The following is a 14577-nucleotide window of genomic DNA, read 5'->3' as shown; positions in this document are numbered from 1 at the left end:
TTTTAGGCTCCTGCCTTTAGCTAAAGAGGCAGCATGGCCGGCGCCTGTTGCCTCCGGGACGCGGGCGCAAAAGAGCTTGCCTTAGGTGCGCCTTCGGCGCACCAGCTGCTCATCCGCTCTGTCATTGTTTTTGTAGGCGGTAGTTCGCCCAACGACTACCCAGCACTCTCTGCCTGGAAATGGGAGCAGGCGGAAGTGAAGCCTGGGCCGAGTAGCTGCCCTCCGCACAAACAGCAATACAGCTGTGCCGAAATGGAGCACACCGGCAACAGAGAAAAAGTAAGTGTTTAAAAGTTGAGAACTGTTTTAAAAGTTTTTTTCAACAGAAAGTGGATGTTCATGCAATTTAAGAGTTAAAAAAGCTTCAATAGCATATCATAACATGCCATACAGCCCCCGTAATGAGAGTAGGGCGGCAGCAGCAGACCCTACCACTTTCAGCCTGTATAAATTCCAGGGCAGACATTAATCCACATAAACTCCTTGCCTGGCCATAGCATCTCAATCAATCAATGTTCAACCTATAATAGACTACCAAGCATAAGTACCCACCATGACGTTCCACTGTTACCATCCATCCATATATCACATCTAGGCTAACCTTTACCTTGTCTTCTTCTATCAGCGACACAAACATAAAACCACTCCATCCCACTCTACCTCATTCTCATCGAGCACACAATTTACCTTTATATATTTCCCCATTTGTCCGTTTTAATTTCATCAATCACACACCTTGTCTAGCACTGGACAATTATTTGCATTGGCAAGATGGCTGAGCCTTTCACACCTATAACAACGTTCCTTCTTGATCCCATAATAATTGCTAGAAAACCTCCCATTGCTCCTGCCATTTTTCTTTTTTTCCTCAACCTGCCCCTTCTTTTTCACATCAAGTCTACCATGTGTTTCCTTCTGGACTTCTACTCATATCTTCCTGAAACTTCTACACTGCTAGCTATATTTATAGCTCACTTGAAAGTGGTGCTGGTTCATGTCCAAAAACGTTCCTGAACATTCTTAGATTTTGTTTTTCATAAAACTCTTCTCTCGTAGCACTTAATTGTACGTCATGTATTCAAAGTTACAGGTTACAGACATGGCCTATAACACCATCAATTATTGATCAATTATTTCTCCTTTGTTATGGTTCCTTGAATAAGAGTTATAGAATTCAATTCGGTCAGGGAAATCATGGTGGCCGCTTGAGACGCGGTCGCGGAGGCTCCCGAGTTAGGAGACCAATATGTAGTAATCCTGACATTCCACTCTTTTGAGGAGATAGACAAAGCAAAGATCTACATGAGATGATTGTTGGAGTTCGAAGTGGCGGAGTTTTGCTTTGATTTTTAAAGGCTGCAAAGGAAACAGCTTCTCACCTAGTAGCGGCGCGGTTTTCCGGCTGCTCCAGGGCTTCAGGGCGTGGCCGGCTGGCGGCGAGAGGGCTGGTGGGCAACTGGCTTCAGAGAAATCCACAGGCGAGCCTGGCCGGGACTCCTGTTGGATACAAGGGCCAGGGAGATCGGCAGGGGGCGGTAGCGCAGAGCCCCATCGGGTGGCTGAGGCAAAACAGGAGCAACAGGGAGCTCCATACACCAAGAAGGCAACCGAAACAAGTTGCAGGAGTCCTTGGATAATGTAGGACAGAAGTCTTTGGTGACCCTGGGAACCACCGTAACTGCAGGACACGCTGCACCAGAATTGGGTCAGTGGCACACCAAACTAGGAAGTACAACCGATAAACATCGGACGAGTAAAGTGGAGGAAAATAACTGTGTGGGGAAGGAGAAGGGGCAGATACAGATACAAAAAAAAGTGGTAGAGTTTTCCTTGGCCCGATTGAAAGACATCAAGTAAATAAAGTGGCATTGCAAGTTTTAAAAAGTGTGGAGGAGGTGTCAGAAAGGGGCACTCACCAGAACAGGTATCAGCTGAGAAGCTGGGGGGTGAAAAATACTATGAGGAAAACACTAACAAAAACTCAGGGAGACTTTATGGCAACCAAGGCTGCAGAGGTTGCAGAGGCTACTGCCTCAAAACAAGACAGCATAAAAGAAAGTGACTGGGAGACCCCTAGAAGAAGGACGCTGCAAGGAACAAAAGGGGAGATCCCGACAACACATTTCAGGATTACACCTTCACTAAGGACCTTATTTAAAGTAGTGCCAAAGACCTTGTTATTAAAAAACCCAGCTCAAGCTTGTTCAGAGAATAGTCAGGGAGAGGATAGAGATATAATAAGTCCAAATAGATTTCAGGTGTTGGCAAGTCTTCCAGAGCCTCAGGAAGTAGCCGTTTTGGAGGAGCCCAGGACATTACGAGACGAGGAAAGAGTGTATCACCCCTTAAGATTATGGAGCCTAGTACTCTGCAGACTGGTGAAACGCAGCTAGAGTTAGAGGGGGTACCCTTGGAAGTCCCACCATTATCTCTTGAAGTTCGGGAAGGGGTAAAGCAGGAGCAGTATAATCCACGGTTACAAGCGACGTCCCAACCCCAACTACAGTCTCAACCACAGTCTCAATCAGTTACAGACTTAATTTGGTTGTTAACAACTGAGGTGAGAAATAGATTTGAAGTTTCAGAACTAATCCAAAGAGAGATAAGATCAGCATGTGGCAGCCTACAAAACAAAATGGAAGATCTTGCCAGTAGGACCACTCAGTTGGAAACCTCAGTGAAGAATCTTACATTTCAAACAGAAGCCAACACTAAGGAGATCAAGCTACTAAAGGGGAATGAGGTGATATGGAAAGAAAAGATGGCATCATTAGAGAACAACATGAGAAGAAACAACCTTAATATGTTAAAAATACCGTCAGGCTCAGAGGGCGAGGATTTGAAGGCATTTGTTGCAAGACTTTTGAAGTTAAGTACACACATCGAATGTACACTAGAAGACTTGGTGGAGGATATACAGAGGGTTCGTAGAGACCCTTTTAAGGCGACTACGAATAAGACAAAACCAAGGAAAATACATGTTAACTTTAAAACATATAAGATTAAGGAAGAAATTCTAATAAAGACCCTAAAACAGAAAACCTTAAGAGCTGATGGCATGAATTTTGAAATAAGATCTGACATCTCCCAATTTACGGCTAATAAGCAATGGGAATTGGGTAATATGATTGAGCCTTTTAAAAAAATGGGGGCAACGGCCCAGCTAAGATTTCCAGCCAGCCTTCGGGTGATGCACAACAACAAACTTCAGAACTTCCAAAGGGTGGAAGACATGGCACAATTTCTTAAATCGTTAGACACAGGGCTGAGGTAGAGGCCCACGTTTTTGTCACTCTTCTGCATATAGTATGCACCACTTCATTCTCGTGGTTGTTTTTGATTGTTACTGTGTCTCAGCGGAATGATAATAATTATTATTTTTTTTATTATTGTCTCTTAAATTCAGGGGGCCTCCTCAGGCTCAGACCATTAAGAAGGAAGAGGAGGGTTTCCCAAGGGAGGGAGGGATGGGGAGAGTCACGGGTAGATATTAGTGCACGGGTGAGGGAGCAGTGGGTAAAAAAAGACAACAAAAAATTGTGGTCCTCAGCGTAAAAAGATGTAACTTAGCCTCTAATAAGATAATGACTCTAAGAAATAAAAGATGACAACCAGCCAGAAACCACAGATAGAAATCCTATCATAGAACATTAATGGGCTGAGAATGAAACATAGAAGGGAGAAGATGTTGCAATATTTAAAAGACGCCCCAGCCCAGATTATAATTTTACAAGAGACCGATCTAATGAGTGAAGAGATGAAAGAGGTTCCTAAATCAAGGAAATGGATACAGAAAGCTGTATTCACTGATCAACGGCTTACCATCAGAGGTGTGCCGATTCTGGTGAAAACTAATCCCCAGATAATAATAGAGTATAGTAAGGTAGATAGGGTGGGTAGGTGGCCAATAGCCAAGATAAGATGCTATAACCAGGCCTATACAGTGGTTGGCTATTATGGCCCTAATCTAGATGACCCTACTCCATTTGGTAATTTGCTCACAGAACTCTTGGATTTCCCTGACCCTGTCATTTTGGCAGGGGATTTCAATGTAGTTCTAGATATTAATCTAGATCGTTCCACCAAAAGTAGAGCTGTAACAAACAATAAAACTCGATCCCTGATAAAAATTCAATAAAGGAACGAAGCTGGTGTGACATCTGGGGAGAGAGGAAGGGATCCCTTAAGAGTTACACCTTTAAAAAATATGGGCACCAATCAAGAATAGACATATTTTAAATCAGTCAAAATTTAAGGATCAGGTTGGAGGTGTTAATCACGTGGGATCACACGTCAGACCACTCGGCCATCACTTTAACTTTGGCCCCCTTAAGAAGAGGTGGTCTATGGATTGCACTATACTGTATGATGATGATATAGTAGGAAAACTCGGGATGGACACTCAAGAGTTTTTGGAGAAAAATATAGGTACAGCACCAATAGGTATAGTTTGGGATGCCTATAAGGCTTTCTTAAGGGGAAAATAATATCCATTCAATCCCACAAAGATAAGCAACGGAGAGAAGAGATAGCGAGTATTGAGAGCAAGATCTGGCTTTTAGAACAGCAGCTGTCTGAGAATGGGATAGCACAAGACCCTTGTAAACCTCTATCCAGGCTCTAAAAACGATCTTGCAGGGGTAGTGGAAGGCAGATTACAAGAAAGGGGCACGCAAGTAAACTTGCCCATTTTAATTATGGAGAAGGATGCAGTAAATTACTTGCATGGAAGGTCAAAAATGACCAGGCAAAATACTTTATTAAAGAACTAAAGCAAAAAGGCACAGGGAGTCTAATTGCGACATGTGAAGGTATAGAGTAGGCTTTTCTGAACTATTTTCTAACCACGAAGGAGGGGGAGGTGGAAGCATGGTTGGGTCAAGATACCCCACGAAAAATTCCCGATGCCCAGAGAGAAGCTATTAATAGCTCAATAACAGTAGGGGAAATAAGAAACTCCATTAGAGCAGGGAAATCAAACAATGCAGCAGGTCCGGACAGTCTCTCCATTGAGATTTATAAAAAGTTAGGGGAATATTTAGCCCAGATTATGGTCAAGCTGTTATCAGCTATCTTCGAAAACGGCAGGGTGATTCCACCATCCTGGGATGATGTCACTGTGATGTTGATACTAAAACCTGATAAACCACCAAATTGTTATGATTCTTACAGGCCTATCTCGCTACTTAATTCAGATTATAACATCTTTTCGAAAATATTGGCAGATAGGCTTAGTGGGGTGATGGGTAATCTCCTCCATGAAGATCAGAAAGGTTTTGTACGAGGCAGGGGAATTAAAGATCTTACATATAGTTTAATCGGGCCATAAATATAGCCACCACCTATAAAGTACCACTGGCAGTAACTACAGTGGACGCAACCAAGGTCTTTGATAGGGTAAACTGGTCCTATCTACCGAAGATTTTAAAATTATCTAATCTTGGAGAGAATTTTAGCAGGGCAAAAGACCTACTATATAGAAGTCCTACACCTAGAATTTTAGTGAATGGGAATCTGACAAAATCATTTAACATCTTTCGGGGGACAAGACAAGGGTGCCCTTTATCTCCCCTTCTATTTAACATATATATTGAGCCCTTAGCGGAAAATATATGAAACCATGAGAGTATTTCCTCTTTTAAATTCCGAGGATGGGAGAAAAAAGTTGGGTTATATGCCGATGACCTGGTGGTTTACGTCTCCGAAGTGGACTCCTCATTACCTGTGGTTTACGAACTAGCATCGTGGTTCGGAGCTATCTCAGGATATGAGGTAAATGAATGTAAAACAGTAGTAATGACTTGGAATATTAACTCGCAGTTGAATTGTATCCAGGAGGAGATAAGATACTTGGGCATTAAGATAGTTTCAAAAGTAGAACTAATCCCGGAATCCAACTTTTATAAGATCAATAAAGAAGTGGGAATATTATTAAGTTCGGCCCATCTTCCTTTGACATTATACGGGAGAATCAACCTTGTGAAAAGGTCCATTCTTCCTAAGTAAACCTTCATGTTTCAGAATATTCCCATGGCGTTTAAGGAAGAGTGGCTCAAAAAGGCTCAGTCCAAAATTACTAGCTTTATTTGGGCCTCAAAAGAGGGCCGTATCGCAAGGCAGAAGCTAAGGCGGCAGAATGATAAAGGAGGTCTACGATTGCCGGATCTTTCGTATTACGCTTGGGTATCTTTTAAGAGAAGGGAAAATGCTATTTAGTATACCAGATATTTCCGATGTCGGGATTATGTTTAAGGCAATGCTCCAGGAGGTAGAAGGGCGTGAACATGGGTTTATACATAAATATGGAGACCTGCGTTTCTTTAAAAAAGTGAGACTTAAGATTCTTCAGCCTTTTGCGGAGACATGGTATAAAATCAGGAAAAAATTAAAGCTAAACTATTACAGCGGAATGGCTCCTATCTTGAACTCGCCCGGTTCTCCAGAGTGGTCCAAGGATAGCCTGGCTCTCCCATTGAAAAAAGCAGGAATAGGACACTAGGGACAACTGATATCAGATGGGGCCCCGATTTCCTGGGATGAGTGTCAAGGAATAGCCAATAATCAGCTTTCAAGATTTAAATATCTATAAATAAAAAGCTGGTTTCTTTCTGCTGGTTCTGGTTTTGGAATATCAAATGATTTGGAATCTAGGATGATGACGAATGTGACTTGGAAAAAAGAGGTGGCGAGCTGGTATTGGCTTTTAATGGATTTAGCACATGGAGACTTCAATCTACCATCGTTACTGTGGGAGAAAATCTTGCCCGGAGAACAGATGGAAGATTTATGGCAAGTATCTTGTAACTTTCTACACTCCACGGTTCGTGCTGCAAATTTAAGGCGGAACCACCTTTTCTGTCTTCATAGAGTTTATTGGACTCCGTATAAATTGTCCAAATTGGGGAAAGGCCCCACGCCGAGATGTTCAAAGTGTGGCAAAGAAAAAGGAGGCAACACTCACATGTTTCTGGAATGCCCCGAAGTCCAGGATTTTTGGGTGGACAGGAGTAACACTATATCCTTAATACTTGGAGAGACACTCCAGATAAGCAAAACTCTTGTCTTCTTTGGGATCCCGGAGCATTGTGAAGTATTGTCAAATAACACTAAAAAATTGATTTTCTACCTGATACTTTTGTCCCGTAGAGAAATTTTAAAAAATTGGGTTAAATCCACTCCCCCCCCCCCCCCCCCCCCAATAAAATAGAATGGATGATGTCAGTAAAGTATACTAATCATCTGGATAGGCTATCAGAGAATAAGCGTTGTGAGTTTTGGCTTCCCTATGAGAACCGGGGGAAGTAACTTACTTAAATTCAGTCTGATGATTAGGCCTCTATACTATTCTGCTTGATTACTCCTTTGGTGGCTTCACAGGTGGCTGTGTGAAATCAAGTTATCTATAGTTGGAGAATAGTAAGCAAGGTATAGTGTGACCCATCCTTGGTTTGGAACAAAGATCTCTGGCTGGTGCTATTCTAAGGGAGGCCCCGGAGTACGGAATATTATCTATTGTTAACTGAGGCAAATGAGGACTATAAAAAAAAAAGATTTATAGAATTCAAACACAGTATATTTATTTATCTTACAATTATTTTTTAACTGTTTGTTACACATTCAACACTGCAACTTCCTTCAAAACAGTTGCATTGTTGAACTCCTTAAGGTCAATTGTCCCCAGACAACGTTTAAGTAGATACAACTGTGTCTGCGGTGTACTTACATTTTGTTCCAGTACATCAACATATGCTTCAAAACAAGTCAATTCACATTTCCCATCCAATGGATTGCTTACCAGGTTTGGACAAAAATAGTGGCAGTACTGAATGCTACAAAAATTGTAGATTGACTCATATGGTACCCAGATGTTTAAATTCCAGGATCACAAATGCTTTCGAAATGAGTGCTACCATAATTGTGTGCTAGAGCAATATGATAGAAGATCCTCTCAGTTTGACAGGCCCTGACAAACATTTTCCTCCAACCTACACCCTTTTGCTAGACGAAATGGAGTGAAAATCTATATTTTTTATATTTTATACTTAATAACATAGGCACAGTAAGTATTTTGCAGACATCGAGTCTTCAAAATACCAACTAGAAGCATACGTAATCAAGATTCCTCGAAAAGTGTGCTTGTGCTAGCTAAGTGCTACAGTACTGGCCTACATTTGGCTAGCACATAGTACAGTTTTAGATACATATGGGTTTTTGAAATTTGCAAACAGTGGGACCCTCCAGTTCAAGTTCCCATCTACAAACCACTGTGTTTTTGAATTTCAGCAAAAACTGTTACAACTGGGGTATACTAGAAATTACAAGCTGACAATGCATTGTGTTCTTAAATGAATATCCGGCATGAATAAAGGAGTCATTAATGCTATGGAGCCACTAGAGACTTACCCCACTGCTGGTAAACTGATGGTACTAGGTTAACCCACATCGCTGAAAAGGGGGAAGATACGCTTCTGAATACTGGTAATAGCAACAAAGCTTTTAATTCACGAAATTAGGAATCAGTATATTCACAGGTGGTGAAAAGCTAGTGTTGGGGAAGATTCCACAACTAATAATTCTACAATTTAACTGTTACTAGAGTCGCAAATGAAATGTTTTTACTGTATTTAATATAATGATGTTCTATTAGCTTGACATCAGTGGAGCCTTAAACCTACTCATGTTTTCCAAATTGCACATTTTAATGTGTGTGGTTACCGGTGCTTAAAACAAACTCAACGTCCCCCTCACTGTCTGTAGACTACATAGCTCAGATGTGACAGTCATTGTTCACTCAATAGTAAAAAATTCAGCTAGTTCTATAGTATTGCTTGCTTTGTAAAATTTATTAAATGTAATATTTTCTGTTCCTGATACTCTGTGAGTGCACGGATTTACAATTTCTTTTAATTTATTTATCTAGAGTTTTATATAGCGCTGGCTAGACCCGGAGGTATCAGAGCGCTTTACATAAGGAACAACATAGCGAATAACAAGGTATAATAATTAAAACATTTGTTGCACACAAATTACACAGTAAATGGAAAACCATAAGAGGCAGAGAAGGAAAAGGGGGACAAGAATAGAAGTCAGAGAATAGGTGAGAGGAGAGAAGGGAACCTGAGGGGGGAAGGAGTAAAGACAGTTCAGCGAAAGAGAGAAAAGCATTTGAGAGTCGTCAGGGGGAGTCAGGAGGGAAGAAGGGTCAGACAAGATGGCGGGTCCGGATCAAGGGAATCGACGGAGACCATCACCAAAGATGGCGGGATGCACAAAAGTCACGGAAATCATAAATCCAGAAGTAAAAAACCCAGAGAGCATGATTACATAGAGTACAGTCGCAGTGAAGACGATGCCACAAAACCCAAGGCGACCGCAAGGCTGTAAATTGCGTGCCCAGGCTCTGGACCACGGGGGCATTGGTGTAGACGATCCGCAGACCAAGGTACGGGGAAGCCAGCTGGAAGTTAGGGAGGCAGCAGCGAAGTCCGGTGGGGGGGGCGCGCCTCCCAGGCTCAGGATGATACGGAAAAGCCTGGGAGCGTTGCACCGCAGCGCCGAGAAGGCTCACTACCACTTCACTCACGTGTCCCTGCTGTCCCATCGGAGGCGAAGCTGGAGGGCGGACAGTAAGGGAAGAAACTGAGGTCGCGCTCGGAGAGGCCCAGGGATGTTCAGGAGGGGTGAGCCTCGTCCCTGCTCTTCACCAACCATCCAGGGAGCTCCGCGTGGGGTAATCACCATCGAGACTGGCTCCTTCGTCAGCCGACCCATCAGCGATTCACCGGAGTACAGGGGGGAGGGAGACAAGTAGCGGAGGAACGATGGGACATGTCTGCTGTTCGGCTGGGTAGATGACGGCCGTGGCGGTGTGCCGGGGCCAGTCTCCCCTTTAGCTGGCGAAGCAGCTCCACCGGGAAACGGCCATGTTGCTCGGCTCCGCCGGGTTCGAGTAAAGATTCGAAATCATCCGATGTCCAGAGTCGGGAGACAAAGGAGAAACGGAGACAGCTGCAGACGAGCGACCACCAGGTGAGAAGGGACCAAGAGGGGGTGGAAAACCTGGGATTTGAGACAAAAAGGCTATCCCTGGCCAGGAACTCCCGGTTGGAGCTCCTCACCTGTAAGCCATTTACGGCCATATGTAGGTAGCATCACATTTACCGACTCATAAATACCGAATTTTACCGATTCGGTATTTATGAATCGGTAAATGTGATGTAGGTAATAATTCGGTAATTTTTACCGAATCGGAAAAATTCGGTAATTATGAATCGGTATTTACCGATTCGGTAATGAGGCATACCTTCCCATTGATTCCTATGGGCCTGGAGGCCCACAGGAATCAATGGGAAGGTATGCCTCATTACCGAATCGGTAAATACCGATTCGGTAATGGGGGGGAGCATATTCAAGGGTGGCAGGGTGTCACATTGACACCCTGTTGCACCCCTGAATCTTGCATGTGTGCACATGTGGCGCACATAAATGCCCTAAGGGCATGTATGTCTGCCACATGGCACTCTTAAATCTGCAAAATATTGCTTTTTGCAAGGTATTCGTTATTTATCACCAACCTGTATTTGGTGGTAAATAACGAATTCTTAAAACTATTTTTCACTCTTTAGAGTGCTCCCTACATTCAGGATTCGGTATTTACCGAATCGGTATTTTACCGATTCGGTAATTTACCGAATCCTGAAATATGCCTCCTACATCTCAAATAGCTAAATACCGGTCGGTAACGCGATATTTACCGAATTTCGGCCGTTACCGACCGGTATTTAGCTACCTACATGAGGCCCTTAGTCCTATGTATACATGTTATCCAATTTGTACAATTGTATACGTATGAAGCCTGCGACCTCATTTAACTGGAGACATTGTTTGTATTTTTGATGCAATATTGTTTTCTGTGCAAGACATAGTGAAGCGTAGTCACTAAAATTAGGGTAAATGTCAATATGACCATGTGAAGTGTTTCTGATTTACCTACTGGTCGTGATATGTAACTTTCTTTGTCGCACCGCAGTGTCTGTACAGTCTAGCAATAGATAAAGGCTCATAATTTTGGAGTTGAGCCAGAGATCTTTCTCTGCCTCTAAGGCAGACAACGGCTCGACTTTTATATCGATTTAGTATACTTTCTATGTTCTTTCTTTTCTGACTTATTGAGCAGTCTTTACGACAAATGCTCCGGTATTCATATTTGTCTTGTGCTTTACCATATTTAGTGCTGGCCATTATTTAGATTAGAGATCAGATTTCAGTGCAAATGGTATTTTAAATGTTATTTGCACCATGGGCATTTTTGATTTAGTGATTAACCAATGTATTTGACTCCTAATTTTAAAATACACCTTCATGGTTTGTACTTTAGCAAACACAAAGAGATGATGGACGAAGAGCTGACATTTTACAGACACTCACCCCCAGTCACAGATCTTGGTTCAATCCATCATCGTTCTTTAGCTCACTTTGCTATCCCAGTTCATACCCAGCCATATGCAAATCAGTTTTGTCTCTGTTTCTCATGGGAACAGTCCAGCCCGATCTTCCAAACCAGGTCTTCCCTGGACTAGAAACAAGCATCCTGGGACCGGTTTCGAGATAACACCCCTCATCAGCCAACCTAGCTTGAATCCAGTGACAAAGTCAGCAAGGGATCCACGTCGGGGCATACCCTGCCAACTTAGGGCAAACAAAGCAAACACAAAGCGATGATGGACGGAACGCTGAAACTTTTCAGACCCTCAGCCCCAGTCACAGTTCTGGGTTAAATTCATCATCGTGCTTTAGCTCACTTTGCCACCCCTGTTCAGTACCCTTCTCGTATACATTTTCCCCAGTGGGTTTTCTTTTCTATTTGGGTACATTTAATGAAACATGGTGATCTCGTCTAGAACAGAGTCACACCCAGTGGTCGAAGTGGGGGGGATCTGAGGGGCATGGCGTGGCCTTAACTTTTTAATTTTAGGAAAAGAGTTCCCCTACTTTTTGTCAAAGGTCAACCGTCCAGGACGGTTAATTATGGGAGCAGAAAAGCTTCAGCTAAAGTGTCTTTCAGGTAGCCTTCTGAGCTGTGAAACTGAGGGAGGGGAAGACAGCTAAACAAGCCTTCGTGGCAGGGTGCCCGATTGCCTGAAAGAAGTGTAAATGTGCACAAATGCTGAATCTGCAAATGTAAAGGGCGCCTGGTAGCCGGAATTGGCTTTAACTGATGGAATCCCTTCAAACTTCCTGGTGATACACATTTATTTACTTTGAGAGGTACTTGGGGGAGCTACCTGCTAAGATGTAAAGTGTGTTCTTTTAAAAGACAGCTACCATAAAAAAAAATTGCATCCTGACGACACACATTTGTTCTTTTTGAGGGGTATCGTAAGGGAGCTACACGCTAAGCTGCAAATTGTGCCCTTTTAAAAGACAGTTATAAAAATAACAAAAATGCTCGAGTAACACCCTGCAAAAAATCAATATTTTGGAAACACTTTTTATCTTAAATCTTTTTCTGTAGCAGCCAATCTTATCCTGTGTGTAATGCAAGTTTAAAATAATCACTTGCATGTTCACATTTCTTTCTGTCACAGACTGGGACCTTGTAGCACTAAACATACACAAGTCACTATTTTCCACTGCATTAACCAGGATTTGATGCACTGCATTAACTAATAAAAATGTCACATTGTAAGATAGTGTATTTCCCATTGTTTAACTTATTAATTTTCATGTAAGCTGCGTGTTATTTTATATGTAGTTACCGGAAGATAAAAGACTGAAAAATGTTAGAGAATATGTTGGTTTATAGCCACGCCCACATCCACTCACCCCGCCCCTTGCCCCGTCCCCTTACACCCAGCATCACAGTTCCCATACTTATTTTACTGCACTTCGACCACTGATCACACCTGTAGACCACATCCATCAATCGTTCGTTTTGAAGCAAAGCTACTGGTAACCAGACTTATAACCCTGGTCGCGTGATACTTAAGCTAGCCACTAAACGCTGTCATTTCATGCCCAATGTTTATACTGGTAAACTACAGGTCCAAGATGCATAGGGTATCAGTTACAATAACTGTGCACTTTAACAGCTATTGAGTGCTGGTTAAGCCTCAGGTGCGGTTTGCAGTTCCTTCGCCTGTGGCTCAAAAGAAGACCATGTGACTGTAAATTGTGATCAAAACCGACAGACTCGTACACTGATTATAGGGAGGGGGCAGTCACCAGACCCAGTTATGACCGCGTATTCTCCACCTCCAAGCCCCTCCCCCCAGACTCACATTTTGAGCTGAACGTTGATATCCAGGTCGCAGCTGTAGACATAATGGAACTTCTCCGCCTCCCCCATGGCGGTAGCGCCACTCGCACCCTACGGTCCGGGTGTTCGGATGCAGACAGAACTGTCACAGTCAATGACGCCCGGCATTCGTCTCACGGGGAACAGGAAGCTGTGCTTTGAACTACACAAAGTCCGCCATTTTCGAAGAGGTGCTCTCCGAATTACTGACAGTACGCCTAGCCGCATATTAGAAAACAAAAGTAGTAGATTTCAAACAGAAAAACAGGCAGCTTAAAAATGGCTTGTCTACTAGTTGATAAATCTCATATTGCTAAGTAAATCTTAAAATTGACTACTTAAATATGTTTTCAAATGTAATCTTCAGAAGTTGTTCGCAGTCGTATTATATTCGATCATATTTGATTAAAAGATAAGGATCAGCAATCAGACTTCCTAATGGTTTGGTAAATTTAAATTGAATAAGCAACTGTCCATAACACCAACCGACACTTCAAGATGGACGTATAGTTTGTGAACAATTTGTGCGACGTTCCTGCGCTCGACTTCTTTATGTCTCCCTCTTAGTGTTTATGGTCGCAAAACAAGGACTAACAATATTTTGAAGGGAAAACTAGTTTGTGGTTGGCTCTCTGGCTTTATGACCAAGAAATAAAAGCGCAAGATAGACGTTGGGTTCGGCTCGAAAAGGATTCGCGGCGGCCATGTTGGAATATTCTGAGTATATTCATGTAACTAAAGTAAATCAACATTGTAGCGTTGCAACGACTTCAGATGTTCTTAAATGTAGTCATTAAGTCACACGTTTATATGTTTGATTTGCATCTTTGGCACAACAAGAACTTTTTATGAATATTATTGTAGTCGGGAAAACACTATCATGTCTTCTTCCCATATTTATTGATGAGCAACGCCGTGGTCTGGCAAATTGTCACTAGTTGCTTGGGTTCAGCGTGTTACATGTTTCTAAAACAGGTATAGAAGCACTCGACTGCTAGGTCTTTCCGTCTGGAGATGAGCTATATTTTTGGGATGTTTGGGACTGCTCATACTTAAACCTCCTTAAATGTTTTCAACTTTTCCTCCACTTTGTTGTTTGCCTCCTCCCAAACATTCCTTCTGTTGTCCATGTTGTTGCTAACCCCAACAGTCCACTGTGTTGCCCCATTCACCCCCATCCAATGGGCTCGTTATATTTTCACTTTTACAGTAGATGTCACTTTGCAATGTGTGCTGTGGGGTGACAATTGGCATGGGTGCAAATTGAGGACTGTGAGTGT

The 14577-nt window shown here is 42.7% G+C and overlaps 1 protein-coding gene across 1 annotated transcript in view; it reads right to left on the bottom strand.

The window, feature by feature from the left end:
• The window catches only part of PIK3C3 (phosphatidylinositol 3-kinase catalytic subunit type 3), an 855016-nt gene extending 841582 nt beyond the window's left edge, over positions 1–13434 (bottom strand). Inside the window, exon 1 of the mRNA XM_085629033.1 lies at positions 13281–13434. Coding sequence (XP_085485159.1) covers positions 13281–13348 — 68 coding nt within the window. The 5' untranslated portion in view covers positions 13349–13434. The remainder of the gene's footprint in view (positions 1–13280) is intronic.
• Between the last annotated feature and the right edge of the window lie 1143 nt (positions 13435–14577).

Source organism: Triturus cristatus, chromosome 2_1 (assembly GCF_964204655.1).
Source record: "Triturus cristatus chromosome 2_1, aTriCri1.1, whole genome shotgun sequence".
Lineage (NCBI taxonomy): Eukaryota > Metazoa > Chordata > Amphibia > Caudata > Salamandridae > Triturus > Triturus cristatus.
The sequence above is the reverse complement of the archived record's forward strand: the minus strand, read 5'-3'. Positions and strand labels throughout refer to the sequence as shown.